Source organism: Oryctolagus cuniculus, chromosome 17 (assembly GCF_964237555.1).
Source record: "Oryctolagus cuniculus chromosome 17, mOryCun1.1, whole genome shotgun sequence".
In the NCBI taxonomy this organism is placed as follows: Eukaryota; Metazoa; Chordata; class Mammalia; order Lagomorpha; family Leporidae; genus Oryctolagus; species Oryctolagus cuniculus.
Window position 1 is genome coordinate 10,349,271 of NC_091448.1, and position 18,864 is coordinate 10,368,134.

At 39.6% G+C, this 18,864-nt stretch overlaps 1 protein-coding gene and 1 long non-coding RNA gene across 3 annotated transcripts in view; one reads left to right on the top strand and one right to left on the bottom strand.

Annotated features, from left to right (window-relative positions):
* MAP2K6 (mitogen-activated protein kinase kinase 6) overlaps nt 1-11,372 on the bottom strand; it is a 129,768-nt gene extending 118,396 nt beyond the window's left edge. The window contains exon 1 of one of the 2 annotated variants that reach the window (XM_008271757.4): nt 10,732-11,372. In XM_008271757.4, coding sequence (XP_008269979.1) covers nt 10,732-10,747 — 16 coding nt within the window. In that variant the 5' untranslated portion in view covers nt 10,748-11,372. The remainder of the gene's footprint in view (nt 1-10,731) is intronic. The other variant, XM_070060388.1, reaches the window with a different exon arrangement.
* On the top strand, nt 11,106-17,098 carry LOC138846028 (uncharacterized). The gene is made up of 3 exons (XR_011383397.1): nt 11,106-11,217; nt 11,402-11,544; nt 16,308-17,098. It is a non-coding gene; the product is annotated as an uncharacterized lncRNA (long non-coding RNA).
* Nucleotides 17,099-18,864: the final 1,766 nt, after the last annotated feature.

An 18,864-nucleotide genomic window follows, 5' to 3' on the forward strand; every position in this document is an offset into this window, starting at 1 on the left:
CCAGCACAATGTCTTGAACACAATAATTGGTCAAAAATGTATTTGTTGAATTGGTTGAACAAACCCCCTTATTCAAGTTCTCTCTTTAAGTATGCCCAAAGTGTTTAGGATTATTATTTTTTTTCAAATGGCAAAGTGGTATGGGTGCAGGAAGTGGTGGAGAAAGTAGGAAGACCACTTTGCAAGATTTTTAAATATCACAGACAGGTTGTATCTGAATAATTACTGCAAAATCACTTCCATATTTTTTTATCATTCTGTTCCCACTGGTTCTTCAGATTCTAGCCATACTCTTTTTCAAATGTATAATTATTTATTTTGTTTCACTAGAAAGAGAAATAAAGAGAGACAGATAGACAGACATCTTCCATCTGCTAGCTCATTTCCCAAAGGCAAGCAAGAACCATGGCTACGCCCACCTGAAGCCAGGAGCCAAGAACTCAATCTGGGTTTCCCATGTGGGTGGCAGGGACCCAATCAACTGTCACCTGCTGCTTCCCAATGTACACATTAGCAGAATGTTGAAATCAGAAACAGAGCCAGACTTGAGCCCAGCCACACCAATGTGGAATGTGGGCATCCCAAGAGGCATCTTAACCGCTATGCCAAATACCTACCCCTACTCCTAACTCTTATCTGTAACTCATCCCATCCCACATGGGATTGAAGAGTGGGAATAAATGAAGGAAACAGATAACTCCTGGCTTTACCATGGAATCATGGGAAACAACTGAAGCATAGATGTGGTTATTCTGTTTGGCTGGAGATAAAACCAAAAAAAAAAAAAAATCCATCGGTTTAAATGAAAAATTATTCCCACCTCCCCCCATGCCCCATCCCCTCTACCACAAAAAGAGACAGTTTTAGTTTCCTCTGCATTGTCCAGTACAGGAGGAAAACACTGGAAACATGAATTCATTCACAATTTCAAGGAAACTGCACTTGTTATATTTACAAAGAAATAACCAGGAAGAAAGGAAATCACTAAACCAAAAAGGCATTGAACTATTTTTGGCCTTAGGTATGCTGCCACATTGGCCATGTTTTTATTGCTCTTATAAAGCAATTTAACTTAGACATGCAAGGAAACACACAGGGTTTGGGTCTACTTAGTTTCTATGTAATACAGCCTACAAGACACAAAATGGAATCAGTATATGATACTGATGTTTTATCATAAACTCCCTATCGATGCAGATCAGAATCTGTCAACAGACCAATTACAGCCAGCTTCCTTCAACCAATGGACAGGTTATACCTGGAATTCAACCTTAAGAGTCAGAATGAGTCAGACTCAATATTCTGTGGTCTACAGACACTTAAAGGGACAGGTCCAAAGGCATCTATACAGCTAGATACAAGTCAGTCCCTCTTAATTATCTTTCATGGCCCTTTTACACCCAAATTTAACCAAATTCCTATGGAATCCATTCATGTTTTCTATCTCCAACCATGTATTTAGCGTCATGGGCTTCAGAAATTTATTTTGGCCTGACAGCTCAGGCGGAGCAGTCGGAAGCTCAGGTTGCGGGGTCAGACAGACCTTGATTAAAGCCTCCACTCTGACATTGTCAGCCTGGCACCTAACGTCAGTTCTTAAACTCGGGCCTCAGTTGCTCACCTACAAGACAGGTCATCACCTCACTGAGCCCAAGTAAGGATAAAAGGTGTAATTCATGCCCATCACTAAGCAGAGTATCTGGAACACAGTGAGACTACTCAATGGTGATGCCATCTGAGATAAAAAGAATTAGCACTTCCTGGTATGTGACTTAAATTTACCTCATTCTGAATATGGTAAACAAATCTGGGTTCATTCTACCAAAGCCACTGTCTTCAAGGGGCTTCCACCTCTCTTCACCTTCAGAACATGTATCACAATCTTCCCTCGTAAATACATACAACACCCATGACTTATGTGACTCTAAGGAAAAGGACCTTTGAATTCATAAAGAATTGCCCATCCAGGATTACACAGTTAATATAAGAAAACTTCTCTAACATTCGTAGGTGGTGATAACTGTAACATCTCTGGGTAAGATGAAGGCAGTCTAACTATGGAGAGCGACTTTGGTCTTTACACAAAAGACATGGCAGGGGTTGGACACTTGGTGTAACGCTTACGGCACAGAGCTTCGAATGCCTGCATCCCATATCAGAGTGCCTGAATTACAGACTCACCTCCACTTCCAATTCCAGCTTCCTGCTAATGTGCATCCTGGGGGAGCAGCAGGTTGTGGCTCAAATAGTTGGGTCCCTGACACCCATGTGGGAGACCCAGAGTAAGTTTCTGGTCCTAGTTTTGGCCTGGCCTGAGCTGTTGCTGGCATTGGGGAGTGAAGCAATGGATGGAAGTTCTGTATCTTCTTGTCTCTTTCTGACTCTCTACCTTTCAGATACAGCCAAAGTAAACAAACAAAAAAATTTTTAAAAAGAAGTGATAGGACCTCTGAGGTGGGTCATGATGATAGTCAACCAAGGTAACAGTGTGACCATGAGTTGTGTTTCAGTTTATTTACTTTCTAAACATAACAAGAGATCAAGGAGAGAATTAGGAGACCAAAACAAGAGTTATTAAACACCTTCTCAATGGAAGGGAAAGAAGAAAAGACGCAAAGCAAACAGGAAGAGCACGGCTTAGGGGAAAGGACCCCAGGATGGACTAAAGGAGACGGGTAGCTTAGTTCAGAGGAAATGAGCAATGACCTAAAATTCTCATAACTAGGAGAAACACCACTCAGACATTTCCTGTGGGCTGAGACCAAGAGGTCGCTGAGTTGCAGGCCAGTATTTATCCAGGTTAACAACTTCTAATTAAAGTCAAAGAGGAATGTAATCTGGGAGCCCCATCATGAAAAGATTCCCCTACTCTGATGAGTAAAATCATGAAGGACAAGGTCACAAACTTTTTCTGAAAGAGAACAGATAGCAAATATTTTTTTGTTTTATGGGACATACAAGGGTGCATGGATTTCAAATTATTTTGCACCAAAATAAACTTATTTTCTAATTCCACTTTTCCAAGAATTTTTTGAAGTACCCTCCTACTCTGTCTCTGTTATACCTATTCAATTCTATCACTATAAAGCAGAAAACAGCCATGGAAAACATACTGGTGAACATATAGGTGAATGACCACAACTTTGTCCACTAAAACTTTCCTTGTGGACACTGAGCTTGAATTTTACATAATTTTGTGTGTCATAAAATATTATTATTTTGACCTTTCAATTATTTAAAAATGGAAAAACCATGTTAGCTTGTGGGTTGCACTTAAAAACAGATTGGACCGGATCTGGCTTAGGGGCTACAGTTTGCTAGACTTATGATCACATGGGCTTGGCTTTGCATCCCACCTATGCCACTTGCTGGCCGTCCAGCCATGGACCAGTTGATCAATAGTTCATTTCCTCATTTGTAAATTAAGGATGATAACAGTTTCTGCCCTCATAGGGATGTGACATTTGAAAGCATAATGTCAGAAATGTGACTGTCTATAGTAAATGATGATGATAGTATTGTGTTGGAAGTGGAGGGGAGTGGATGTGATCAGGAGAGAGATCTGGGGTTAACAGTCTATACAGACAAGGTTAACCCCAAGGATCTGAGTGAAGGAGGAATATGCACACCAGAAAGTAAAACAGAGGGAATCCCGCAAGTGCCTGTTTGATGCTTTAACCCAGAGCTGAGTTAACTAAATGATGATAATTTGGTGTAGACTTTAGTTGAGTGGATTATAACTTAAATAATCTCTGCAATGTAGAAAGAGAGGTATATGGACTAGGTACTGCACTGTGTGGACCAGCTCAGCAAAGGAAGAGGTTCTGAGGAGATACAGCAGGAAACAAAACCCAGGGAGGAAGTGGATGGGCAGTGCCAGCGGTTGAGGAGGAAGTGGGGAATCATCTCATTTTGGGGTCATCCCTGTGCAGTTCCCTGTGTTGTCAGAGGACAGTCAATTGTTTAAAAGCTTCTAACTGTCCCTGACAACCTCAAGAGGCTCCAAAGACTTAAAAACCAGCCCTTGATGGCAGCACAGGCCAGACACCCATGCCAATCCTATCCTGATTGGATTCCTTGAACAACTCAACTTAGTTCTGCACACTTTTAAAAGAGAAAGTTATCAAAGGATCATGCAACCTTTAAATCTGTTTAGAAGGCCTAAGTAGGATAAATGACGCTTCTTTATCCATAATAACTTGCATTTTATTCTTTTACTGCAATTTTAAAATAATTAAACGAAGACATATGAGGATATCAATGCAAAAAAGAAGCATAGAAAGAAAATTATATTATAATTTCATTACTTCAAACCTCTTATAAGACTTACTATAAGAAAGATAGTTGACCCTACTAATGAAAAATACTTTCACTGTCAGACATCGACTGAGCACCTATTTATAAGCACGGTGCAAAAAATCCGGAAATGCAAAGATATATGAGATTACTTCAAAAATTTCTTGGAAAGGGGAATTTAAAAGATAAACTTATTTGTGTGCAAAAAATTTCTGAAAAACATGGATAGTTTTTCATAATACGTTTTTGTCATGAATTCTTTGAAGATATCTCCTATGCATAGATTTCAAAAATGTTTTGCACCAAAATAAATATATCTATTAATTTCATCTTTCCTATGAACTTATCAAAGTACCGTTAAGTATAAGAAACCTAGCTACCCAGTAGGGGCTTTCAAGTGAGCTGGTTCATAGAAGGCAAGCAACAGTCACAGTGGTTAAAACCTACAGCTGCACCATATAGGCACTGGGAATCAGAAGGAGAGCATTTGAAAAATATCCTTTGGCAGAAGACTGCTGAGAAATCCGCTGCCATGATTCATGTATCACTATTTCTCAAGCAAAGAAAGCTACTCCCTGTTGATGGCACCATCAGGCCCCTTCCAGCCTGCGTCCCACAAAAACAAACAAAACACAATTGTGAAATATAAAAAGATTCTGTGGGGCCAGTGCTCAGCGGGTTAAAGCCCTGGCCTGAAGCACCGGCATCCCATAGGGGCACCGGTTCCAGTCCCAGCTGCTCCTCTTCCTATCCGGCTCTCTGCTATGGCCTGGGAAAGCAGGACCTCTGCACCCACGTGGGAAACCCGGAAGAAGCTTCTGGCTCCTGGCTTCAGATCGGCACTGCTCCGGCCGTTGCGGCCATCTGGGAGTGAACCAACGGATGGAAGACCTCTCTCTCTGTCTCTACCTCTCTCTATAGCTCTTTCAAATAAATAAAATAAATCTTAAAAAAAAAGATTCTGAAGAAAAAAAATATGTCGTGTATAGAATTACTGGTCTTGGTGTGGTTTAGTGAGAGGAACTCTGGGAAAAGAACCAGGAGACTCAAGTTTACCTGTGGCTGTACTGCCTTCAGACAGACCACTCACTCCAAAGCCTCAATCAGCTCACTTGTGAACTCCTTTCATAATTCTCAATTCTATCACTGAACACCAGGAGACATCAATAAGCGTATTGATTATGGCTATGTTAAGAATATGTTTAGTCAAATTGCCTTAGAAAACTAGAGAGATCATCACAACTGACCCTGCCTTAATTCCTCTAACAAATCTGGAAAATTTAAGCCAATCACCCTTTGCAATTAGGCATTGTATATGAAGCCAACAAACCAAAAAATACATTCAGCCACAATGCACATAACACAACCAGGTGCTATGTAAGAATTATTCACTTCTAAAGAAAAACTAACTTTGCCCATAGAGATTACAGAAAATGCAGATATGCCCAGTCTGAAGTTATTTCCCAAATTGGGATTTTAATCAGATCATCACATTTTTCTAATTATTTCCATATGGGTCTGGACAGTTACAGCATAAGAAATATGAGCTTATAAAATATTAGAAGACATTTTGGTTAAAACTAAAACTAGAAGTTATCAATGAATTAAATTATTTAGATGTATGGAATCTATCTTTCAACCCATGATTACCTATCAAGTACAATATTGCAATTATCTTGTCTGACTTGAAAAATAATTTGATCCCCAAGTTAAAATTTAGATATATATTTTATGAGACTATAAAATAAACCCCAATACACAAAGCAGAAATTTTTTAAAAAGTGAAAGATTAGATTCATTACTAAAAAACACACATACGAGTAGATTATTAGTATGTTTTATCAGGTTGTCAAAGATTTTCTTAAAATTATTATACCCAGGATGAAGACAGGCATGACCTTTCTGGGGAATAGTTTATTTGGCAATGTTTCTACTATACTGATTGAAAGGAGAAAGTGGAAATTCCAAATATTATCGGTAGGAATGAGAATTAGTGTTACTTCTCTGAAGGCAATTTGGCAATATAACCAGGGCTGCCCTTTGGCCCAGGACCTCCCCTTCTAGGAATAATTGTAAGGAAATAATTGGGCAAAAGTGCAAAAGGATATTTTCAAGGTATTTCTTGCAGTGTTGTTGATTGCTGCAAAAAAAATTAATGGCAACAATGTGGAAATCCAATGGCAGGATAGTTTAAAAAATGGCTATATTCTTACAAATTAAAACAGATAATTGTGAAAAATAATGAGGTAACCATATGCACATCAATATGGAATCATATCTACGATAAATGCTAGAGTATAAAAAGGCAAGTTGCAGGATATCACATATAGTATGTAAAACATCATAATTGAGTATGGATAGATACAAATGCACAGATAGTCACAAAAACTAAGCAGTAATCTGCTTGAGTTGGCTTTGAGTGAGTTTTACATTCTCATTATGAATTTCTCTCTGGTTTGAATTCTTCAATGAGTAGATATTGGTTTTATAATAATAATAATAATAATAATAACTATTTCCCAAAAAGAATGTAGAATGGGAAAAACTGGACGTGCATAAACTGTAGTTTCACTACCAGGAATTTAGTCTAAGGTCATTATTTGCACAATAATGAATGAACTGGGACGATCAGCATGGCAAGACTTGTACTATTGCAAGTTTAAACAAATATAATGGATTTGGATATTACAAATGTATAAATATATTAACTTGTAAATATTTTATGGCATATTGGGGAATGAAACAAAAGGTAACTAAACAGACATCAGTTTTTATACATTTTGGATTTACATACATTTTTGGATATATACATATATATATATTTCATATTTATAAAATGGAAGAAAAGTCCACCAAAAAATATAGGCCGAAATACATACTTCAGTAATTAGAAATTCTTATTTTCCTTTTTTATCAAATGCTTCTAATGATAAGCAGGTATTATTTATATATCCTTTTTTTTTAAAGTATTCTTTGCAGATCTTTAAGATTTTAAGGTGCTAGGGAATAGTTAATATTCATATGTGAAAAACAAAAGGATGAGAATATCAACTCTTTTCTCAAGCATTAAATTTACCACCAGGAGATCCTCTGAAGCCCCCTCCTGCTAACATATATCATACTCGAAAAACTGAATGCCACCCTCGTAGAAACAAGCTCAGGAAACCCAAGGTACCTATTCTGATTTTGTGTCCTGAGATGTACGAGGTTATAAAACACACTGGCTCAGATTACAGGCTAAGCATGACAACTCCGTCTGGTACAACCTAACAAAAGAATTCACACAGAATGAGAAATTTACACATTTCATTTCCCAGGGTGGAACGAATCAGAGACGCAAAAAACTCAGTAGGGTTAAGCCCTTACCTACCTCTTCTGCTATATGCTTCTGAACCATGTCTTAGAGGTACTTCTTACCTGATTTATTAATTACTATAGCAAACTGAAATAAACTAATATTTTTAAAGATGAGCTGGAGAAGTGAAAAGAGTATTTTCACAGGATCAAACTTTTTGTGTATTTTCAGGTGAACTGGGAGATGTCAGCACTCCCGCCCTTTGCCCCTCCCTCTCTCAAAAGATCATTATGGCTGATAACAATAGTTTTTCTCTCCTGGGTAGTGTAGATGACACATTTTTCCTGTGGCTTGTCTTCCTGTAATGTGCAGGAATTCCTGCACTTTCTGGGTGTTCTTCCTGTTAACTTACATTTCAGATTTCCTCAAAAGGCATTCTACTGTTTTAATATTTGAAAAAAAAAAAAAATGTCAGCTCAACCCCAGACAGCTAATATAAACAAGCTGAAAAGCATACCACCTAAAGTTACAACTGTGGAAAACACAATTTCTTTTTAAGAAATTCTTTCTCAGAATCTCACTGTTGGTAAGGCTGCAAAGAAGTAACTCAGTACTTCCAGCTCCCAGGGAGTCTGTAATTCTTTGCCTCTTCTGTGCCTTAAATTAGAGATCTGTAAAACCAAATTATAGTGATCTAGAAAGTTCATAAAGGTCCTTGAATTGAACATGTTGTTAAATTTTTCAATACTATGAGATTGTATCCACCTTTCACTTTTCCTCCCATTTTGTTTGGCTGGAGTATGGAAAAGAAGTTTCGTACTGCAAAAAGATTTGTGTTGGCCATTTGAGGATAGCATGGCTGAATTAGGCTAATTCCACACTCAAAGTCCAGGCCAAGGCACCTTTGCTGTTTCTAAAATGATCACCCACTTCTTTCCGTTAGTAATTTTCCTTTTAGACAAGAACCCCATGTTCACACCACATGTTCCAAAGGGTTCCAATCAAGAAAACGCATCTGGGTAAACGGGAATTGATTTGAAGTCCATCCGCACCTGATCCTTTCTAGTTACACCCATCAAGGAAGAGCACCACTCTCATGTATCTTCTCTGGCTTCCAGACTCAAAAGTGTTTTACTAAGAGGGAGCAATTTTGGGAGTCAGCCCCAAAACTTGCAAAAAGAAATCAGATTTAGTTTAGACGCTAAGATCCAAAGATAAGATCATGCTAAGCAAAACCTCTTCCCAAAACCTTTCTAACTATCAAATTGTTAGGATCACTCTGAATTCCAACAGTGCCATTTCTCTTCCATATCTGTCCTATTATCTTGTATTATAATGGTTTCCTTACACGCTCACTTTCATCAATCAGATGATACTAAGTTCACTGAAGGAAAGGATTTCATTTTAAATAATTTTATGCATCCCTAAATCCTATGCACGTGCAGGCACACTGTACTTGCATATATATACACTCATAAATATACAAGTGAACATACATGAACATGTATGAGTGAACTTCAAAATGTTAACAGAAATATAAGACAATGTACATTTTCCATCAACTTTCTGAAACCTCTTCATATAACATATACTTAAGCAAGTATTAAACTGAACTGAATGAATGAGTGGATGTCTACCAAATACAAAGTAACTAGATGCCATCACTTGACTACATCAAGTAGGGACTGCATCACCTAAATTATTATTTCTCTGTACAGTTAAGAGATTTTGGGTTTACCCTATTTATGAAACCTCATATGCCAATTCTGAGGTTATTCATCACTCTTAATTTTTCAGACTTTCATTTTCCCCTTCATTCAAGGAAAAGTAGAAACCCACTGTGAGCTCTTGAAGAAATATTATGTCCTTCTCAGACTGTTGAGATAAATGACCCCTCATCAGGAAGAATTAAAAAGCAATGCCACAACTTCCAAAAAAATGTGGCAAAAAAAGCTTATTTAGACACTTTAATTTCACCAACTCTTACTCAAATAATGACCCAGGTGCCGGAACTCATTTGTACCTAACTCATCTCTTCATGCCATACATTCTTATATGGCGTATGCTTTTAATATAAAGAAGGAATTGTTCTTAAACAAGTGACTTAGAATTCTATAGGCACCTTACAGCACTCGCTCAGCTCTTAGATGCCATGTCAGGAATTTATTTAAAATTCCCTCTCCAGGATAACATCAAGCCTGCAAGATACAACTTTGAAAAAAAAAAAAAGAAGAAGAAAAAAAGAAAAAGAAACAAATGTAAAGAAAACAACCATAACCCTGAACGTCTGACCTATTATAGGTGACTAAATATATTCAAAAACATGCTTAAAAGATTTCATTATGGTTGTCAATGAAACAGTGCAGTCGCCTCATGTTGCTGTTATGTTGAAAAGTAGTTTTCTCCTTGATATTTCTTCCCCGAGATGCAAAGCATCTCCCAAATGGGCAGACATAAAACATTATTTAGGTCCTCTCTGCTGCTTTTAAATACTGTGCACCAAGAGCAATTGGTGTGAAGTGCAGACCTCCGAGGAGCAGAAGTTCACGTCTGCTTTTTTCTAATATGCTGTTATTTACACTTCACCTTTACTTCCTTTAAAAAAAAATCAAAAGTTGCCTAATGTTCAAAGCGATATCAATGGAAATTCAGCTAAATACTAACATCGCAACGGTTCATTCCCCAAGGAATATTAGATTACATTAATTTCCCAGTAGTTTACCTCAACTTTTACCTTTCATGTTCGTCTACAGACTTTTGAAAACTTTGTAATCCTGTTGCACACAAAATTACTTATCATATATGTGCATACTAAAGATTTTTACAATTACATAAAGCATTGCACATTTAGACGCTACCAACCTGCTCTATCTTTCCTGACTGTGCAAAAGGCAAAAAGAGCTCAGTAATCCTAGCAGAAGAATGCAAATAACGTCAATGCACAGCTGAACTGCAAGCCCTGCCTTACAGGAACTCTCTGTGTCTGCAAAAAAAGGACACATACTAAACAGGAAATGCAACTGAGCTGTGGAAAACCTCAAACTTAAAAATGCAATCGCCAGGCGAAAATTGCATCCATGCATTCATAAATGCATGCACAACCCTTTGCATTTTTGCAAGTAATGCAAATAGACTCTTACCTTTCGACTGAGACATTTTCCCCTTTCCTTTGATGGGGGAGGGGAGCACAAAAGACTTTGCCTTGCTTCTCTTCTGTAGCTAGTTTTGCAACAAAGATGCAAGCTGCAGGCGTGCAATCTTCATGCAAGTGGAGTTTCTCTTGACCGATGCAGCAGATGGACTTTCAGAGAATCAAGATGGAAATGCACACCTTGCAAAACAGGCAGGAAAGTGATTTTTCCTCCAGTTGCAACGTTAGGGAAGGCTGTGCTGCAGCTACATGATGGGCCAGGGCTGGCAGCTAAAAGCTCCAAACTTGGAACTGAGTATCTTAGTGCGCAGACGTCCTTCCTGCGAAGGACGCGGGGGCCTCTGGGTAATGTAGTTCCCACGCGGAGTACGCGGGGCTCTGATTTAAGGAAACGTGGTCGTCTGGGTCGCTGCGCGAGATGACTGGGTTCCACAAAGATTGCGCCCGGTTAGACAAGTCAGACGCACACTCGGTAGTAAGTGACGGGCGGAACGTTGCAAGGCGAAGGGCAGGGGGCGTTTTTATTCCCGAAAAGCCCCTGAAACAGTTAAAGAACGCTAGGTTAACCAGGGAGCCTGTGGCTGCTCGGGAAAGGCTGCTGGGTGGTTAGTGGGTCGATTCTGCCGCTCCAACACCTGTTCTGCCGTTGCTGCCTGCAGGCGTGTTACCCTCCCACCTCCATTTTTGAAAACATTTTTCTCGCACGGAGAATTTGCCGGTGATCTGGAGAAGATGCAAAGTTCCATGTAGTCAGAACCGATCCAGAGCAGTTCTTTTCAAGGAATCTGAAAGTCACTGCGGGGTAGGTGTGGGGCGGGGAGGCTGGAGAGGTCTCATTTCTTACAGGGTTTCAGAGGAAGTTCTCCTTTTTAGATGTTGTAATCCAAGAAATCATAAACGAAGTTACAAGCAAAGAAATTTAGGCACTTTTTTTCCTCCACCTAGGAGGTGGCATAGGAAAGTCCCTGGCCTAGGGGAGAAAGTGAATGCTAATCTGGAGTAACTAATGTTAAAACCTTTAATTTATGAAGTAAAAGTAACGATATTTCTTGAGCACCCAGGATTTGCCGGGGCCTTTTCTGGGGCCCTGGGCGATCTCTTTGCCCTGCATTGCTTGTGGTTGAAGGGAGACTGGTGTCCTGGTGGAGAAAAGCATTGCTCCCTTCACGAAGAAGCCACGGATAGAAGGGTCCTTAAAAGTACTTCTTCGCAAAATAGAATTCAAAGATAAGTTTATTTTGGAGCAAAAAAAATTTTTTTTAAATACATGCGTTGCTTTTTTTCATAATGTGCATTCTCCAGGAATGTTTTTGCAGATCCCTTGTATGCATGGATTTCAAGAATTTCAGCAGCAAAATAAACTTGTCTTCTAATTCCACTTTCCACAAAGATTTTGAAGTACTCCCATGCATAAAATAATTATGTACAGGGAATGGAGAGGACTGGAGGGCTTGGGTTGAAATGAGCTCAGACTTTATTGAATAGAAGAGAGTCAGAAATGTTCTTTTTAAGGTGGAAAGGGAGATATTGAGGGTGTCAGGCTACAGACAGGTAAGCAAAGCTTGGTGAGATTGAGGATAATCTCTTCCGAGGACGGTGCTGCCTTAAATGCAGGAGGGGGCCAGATTGATAGGTGAGGACTTCCTAGGGCCTGAGAGGCTGGCTAGATGTTTGGACTTTATTCCTCAGGTGCTTAAGGAGGTGGTGAAAGGGTTTTGAGAAGGCGTGTAGTCTAATCAAAGCATTGTTTTAGAAAGTAAATTTGCCCTCAGCAATCAAGTTGAGTTAGAACTGGGAGAGGCCAGAGATAGGTCAGGTCATTAGTGAAAGGCAAAGGGAGGCGCTTTGAGAAACGATTCAACCACATTTGATGACTGCAATGAAAACTATTGGAATTTTATTAAGAATTCTAGGAAGTCAGGGTCATCTGAATAATGGATGAATCAGAGAGAAGAAGGCCACCATGTTTTACTGCAAACCAGCAAATCAACCCTTAGAACAAATATGCAGTAGTCAAGTAGGGAATAGTGTTCACTGAGCTAAGTTGATCTCCCTTACAGACACTATTGAGAATTAATCAGGGCAATCTCACATTCGTGTCAGCTTTTCTGCCCCTAAGAGAAAGGCATTGCTGGCCCATGAGCACGGGTGCAAAGACTTTCTCACTCTCTTTCACTTCCCTTTGGAGCTAATCTATAAATTATCCCTTCCTTCCTTGTGCACAAAAGCTCAGAGTCTCCTTGAACCAGTATTTTTTCTTGCAGAATCGTTTAACCAGGAGACATATGCATGAAGAAGCATTTCATTGCATACACTTCTCTTTCCCAGACACTGATGAAGCGTCTGTAAAGTTCCGGTCCGGAGGTAGCTTGCTTAGCTCAAGCAGGGCCTGAACAGCCACCCAGAGCTTGCTGCAATTTGCATGTTATATGGTCAGTTGCATTGCCCTTAAATTGCTTCAGAATCCCTTCTTTCTGGAAGAGTTCTAATCACTACCTCTCCGGTGCTTTTCACTACTGTCATTTGTACCCATTCTTTCTCTGCATAGGTGTGCACAGCTCATAGCTGGCCAATGAGTCATGTTCTGAAAGGCAATCTAGAATCATTTTTCTATATATGTATATGTATCAATTGCCTTTCTTGAGGTCATCTGTGTGTGCTTTTGCCTTGAATCCTTCATCTTTGTAATTTTCTGTAGTTTAGATATTTATAAAATGAAGTCTGATAAACTCTCCTCTCGGTTTCTAATTATCATCAGGATTAATTAATTTATTTTTTATATTTTTATTTATTTATTTTTTGGACAGGCAGAGTTAGACAGTGAGAGAGAGAGAGACAGAGAGAAAGGTCTTACTTCCGTTGGTTCACCCCCGAAATGGCCGCTACAGCCAGTGTACTGTGCCAATCTGAAGCCAGGAGCCAGCTGCTTCCTCCTGGTCTCCTATGTGGGTGCAGGGCCCAAGCACTTGGGTCATCCTCCACTGCCTTCCCATGCCACAGCGCCACAGCAGAGAGCTGGACTGGAAGAGGAGCAGCCAGGTCAGAATCCAGCGCCCCAAGCAGGACTAGAACCCCGGGGTGCCGGTGCTGCAGACAGAGGATTAGCTCTGTGAGCCGCGGCACCGGCCCTCTTTTTTTTTTTTTTAAAGATTTTATTTGTTTTATTTGAGAGTTAGAGTTACAGACAGTGAGAGGGAGAGACAGAGAGAAAGGTCTTCTGTCCGCTAGTTCACTCCCCAAATGGCCACAACGGCCAGAGCTGCACCAATCCGAAGCCAGGAGCCAGGCACTTCTTCTTGGTCTCACATGTGGGTGCAGGGGCCCAAGGACTTGGGCCATCTTCCACTGCTTTCCCAGGCCACAGCAGAGAGCTGGATTGGAAGAGGAGCAGCAGGGACTAGAACTGGTGCCCATATGGGATGCCGGCACTGCAGACGCAGTATTAACATACTGTGCCATGGCGCCGGCCAGGATTAATTTCTAACTCCTTGGCTTGGTACAATTGGCTCTGCAAGACGTGGTCCATGCCTACTCTCAAGAGACTAAAGCTAGCAGAAGCCAAGATTTGTCCTCTGCGTTTTGATACGCTGTTCCTTCTATCTGGCCACCCTTTTCCATTCTGTTTGGCTTGTTCTGATTTGTTCTGTTCTTCCTTTGTGATGCATCTCCCTGTCACCACTCTCATATGAATTAGGCCTAGTTCCTAATTTTGTAACACCCTCCACATACCACTCTCCTAACACTCATCAAAGGGCCACCAGATGTTCCTTTATGTATTTGTCTCCCCTGGAGGCTAGACTACTGGAGGTTAGACATTCCCTGTTACCTCTGCATGCCTACTGCCCAGGACAGTGTCTAGCACATCTTGTACTTAAATGAAGATTGAAATAATAGAATAGATGAAGAATAGCTGAAGAAAGGACCTATAACCTTGGCCAGGCTGGAATCCCTGGATTCCGACAATGGAGCTCCCAGCACTGGAGAAACTAGAGCCCCTGGGAAGAGTCTGAGCTGTTGGGTTAGAAGTGTGAGATTCCTGGAAGGAGGCCCTTAGGTGACATCAGACTGGCTTCCGAAGAAATTATTTTAGAAGCATGTGCAGGGGGTGGGGATAGAGGATATGTATGATGTTACATCAAATAGGAGCAGTACCTGTAACTTAGTATCTCAGTAGCAGTGGTCTGTACTGGGGGGCAGTTTTGCTTCCTAGGGAGAGTTAGCAGTATCTAGAGAGGTTTTGTCACAATGAGGCTGAGGAGGTGATACTGTCGCCTAATGGGTGGATGCTAGTGATCACACTACTGTACACAGGAAGTCCCCCCCTGCAACCAAGAAGTTTCAGGTTCAGACATCAATAGTGTCAAGTTTGGGAAACCCTGTTATGCACCTTGCAAAAGTACTAAACATTTTATTTTTAAGCTTCTTTAAAGCTAATGAAAGTTGCTAACATTCAACTCTTTAGACAGGAGAAAAGCACTAGAATCTAAGAGATTGGATTCTAGTCCTGGCTGTAAAAAAGTATAGCTGTGTCTCCTATGGCAAGTCGCTTCACCTTTGTGGACCACTGCAGTTCTGCTGTAAAATAAGGAGAGTCAGAATAAAGCCACTTGGATATCTAGCATTCCATAGCTCTAAACCCAGCTAACATGTCTGATTAAAACCACCAATGACCTACAGGAAGAAAGACCTCCTTTTTTTTTTTATTTTTAGGAAAAAAATTGCTTTGGCTAAACATTTTTTAGTTCAGGAGTGAGAAAGAGTTCCTGATCTTTGCTTCAGCAAGACAACCAATGATAACTAATGCCCATATGGGCATTAGTTCTAGTCCCAGCTGCTCCTCTTCCCATCCAGCTCTCTGCTATGGCCTGGGAAAGCAGTGAGAGATGGCCAGAGTGCTTGGGCCCCTGCACCCATGTGGGAGACTCGGAAGAAGCTCCTGGCTTCAGATTGGCCCAGCTCCGGCTGTTGCAGCCACTTGGGGAGTGAACCAATGAGAGCTGAGGCAAGAAATAATCATGTGACCATTAGACATGGTAGCAACCCTAGTCTATATTTGACTTTATGAATGTTTTCCAAAAGTGTCTGCAGGATGTCGGGAGCAAGGGAAAGTAAGCTGCCAGTGTGAAAGCCAAAATTTCATGTCTAAATAACTACTTTTCTAGATTCTAGGAAATAGTGATGTATATAAAGGTGTATTGTACCCATTGAGATCTACTGGGGAGAACCATGTGATGCATTTATGAGACTGGATGATGAGTTGTGGTTACAAAATAACTTTAAGTGCATTTTTCAGTATGTGAGTGTATTGTAATGCAATGGCTAGCAGAAATTTTAGAAATCCCATTAAAGATGTAGTATAGCTTTCAATGCCTTCCCCCCGAATGGGCACACCTGTACCTGTGACCTTCCCCCGTTTAAGCAAACTAGTTAAAACAGGATTACTTTCCCTACTGAGACATGGGTTCACAGGGCACTACTTTGATGTGTCGGCTCACACTGCTGTTCTCTGACTGCCTTTTTCTGGGTTCCACTTCGTTTTCTAAATTCTACCTTTCTTCTTTCAAGGTTCAAGGTCATCTCTTCCATGAAGATCGCATTCCTAGGTCACATCCTTTTGTGTTGTTAAAGACCATCCTCCCCTTTAAATGCTGAGGACATCTGTTGGTCCATATAAGGCCATGTGCCTGGTCATACTACTTGAGTACAGAGCTTCTGCTAAATGCTCCCTGTGCCTTCCCAACCTTCTCCTTTGAGAAGGCTTCCTTACTTACCTGTATTTGACCCTTGACTCTAAGCTTAGGCAGAGAGAGTTTCATCATTATCATGTGGCCCCAGGTCTCCTACACATCGTGTACAGACTATGTGCTCAACCAATATATTTTTATCTGATGTATGCATAGACTTTTCACCTACCGAATGAATTTATCCAAGATAGGTTGACTATCTATTAGCTTTTCATAGCACTGCTCTTTTCTCAACTCCAGCTGTTGACTCCAGCTTCCTTCCAACAAAGAAGCAGCAGATGATGGCTCCGTTAACTGGATCCCTGCCACCCATACAGGAGGCCTGAATTGAGTTAAAGATCTCATTCTCTCTCTCTCGCTCTGTCTCATACTCTAATAAATAAGTAATAAATGCCAGCATAGAGATTTGCTTGAAAGAGAAATTTTTATTTAATTACGATACCTATTTTAAAAATTTTTGTTTAAAATTTTAAGACTCCTATTAAGATTCTAGATTTTCAAGTTACTGTCAACAAATCTTTATAATTAAAAGTGTCTGATGGAGAAGCCAGTAGACCATCTTGAATCCTCATTGGCTTACATTCTCATTCAATAAAAAAAATAAACTATGAATGTTCAATTTGTCTTAATAAGCTGTACTTTGGAAATTTATATTCATTAAATAAAAGTTAAAAAAAAATTTGTCTTAATAGTTGAGGAGCCATGCAGTGTTCCAGTATGATGCTGTTGCACTTTTTCCCAGTATTATTCATGTTAGCATGAACTGACTGAAGGAAAGATATAGGTTCTAGGAGAGTAGTAATTATTGCAGGTTAGCTTTCACTGGTAACAGGTGTCAGTGTACTTTGTGTAACGTGTTAAAGCACTGGCAAGTAGCGAACTTCTGCATCATTAGATTAAGTCATACAAGGTATAAGAAAGATTTCAAGTTTTGTTAGGTCAGTGGAAAAAATAGTAATAATATCTAATCAAACATTAAATTTTTCCTTTTGGTGTCTTAATAAATCTCTATAGATAGGTATGTGTGTAAAGATACATTTTTGCAAAAATAGATATAAACATATTTACATATATTCACCCATACATTTAGATGCATGTGTATATTCTTCTCTCTCATACTTTTTCCTGGGCTCTGATCCTGCCCTGTCTGACTTTAGAAAATGTGAAGAAAACAGAGCTCTACAAAAAGGCAAATAAAGGATTGTACTCTCTAGTCATATGTGAGTCTCAGTTTACACTTAAACTTGGAACTCCTTTGTTACACACCTAATCAACTCCATATTTAATTAATTACTGGCTTGTATTATTCAGGGTGATGGTACAGGAGTAGCACATTGGCCACTCAGACCCTTTGATATCTCATTTTGCAACTTCTTCCAGAAAGCGTAACTCCAGAATTTCACGTTTGTACTGCTGCTTCTTTTTCAACCTTAAAGACATTAAGAATCTGATTGTGGCTGCCATTTCAGTTGTCAAAGGTAATATGCTACAAAGGGGTTAAGGGTGATTGGTTCATGCCCTGATAATGTGAGGAGTATTGAATGTTTATTAAATTGTAGAGAAAACTGGGAAAATTCATTTAGAGTAAGGATTGTCAAAGTGTAGCCCATGCTCCAAAGCTAGCTGGCTGGCTGTTAATGCAAATAAAGTTTTACTGGAACACAGCAATGCCCATTCTTCATGTATTGCCTATGTGTTTGTACTACAACAGAGTTGAATACTTGCACAGAGTGTCTGGCCTCCGAAGTCTAAGATATTTACTATCTAGACCTTTACAGTGTAAATATGTAGAGCCCTGCTTTACAAATTGATCCAATGTGTACATCCCAGTTACTGATTAATGCATTTCCAAAAATATTCAATTCTTTGGGCATCCCAGTATAGTTTAATTGTCTCTATTACTAAAGTCATAACTCCACGGTTCAACTGTAAAGTTCTTGAAGATGCTCAAATAGGCCCTATTATATATATTATATAATATATTATAGTAGATCCTAATAAACAAAGCAGTGAATGGATAACAGGCCTGTTATAAATATTTCTGCATATATTGATTAAGTTGAGCATTTATCATTAGAGTAATCGATCCTGAAACTGAAAAAAATTCTCACTGTTTCCCTTGAGAACATATGACTTTTCATCTACTTCTCTTTTTATATATACCTTTCAGAAGGTTCAAGTTCTACTATGTTTAAGTACTATGTCCATGTACTTCTAAAAGATGAAAATATGAAATATAGCTTTAAAATGCCAGGTAGAAAAGACATGTGTCACAAATCTGCCTTTTCTTTCAGGGACCAAGAGAAAAAAAAAGGGAAGTGCCCCAACTTATTATATCCCATTTTAAAAAGTAATGAGACTTTGATTAAGACCTATAG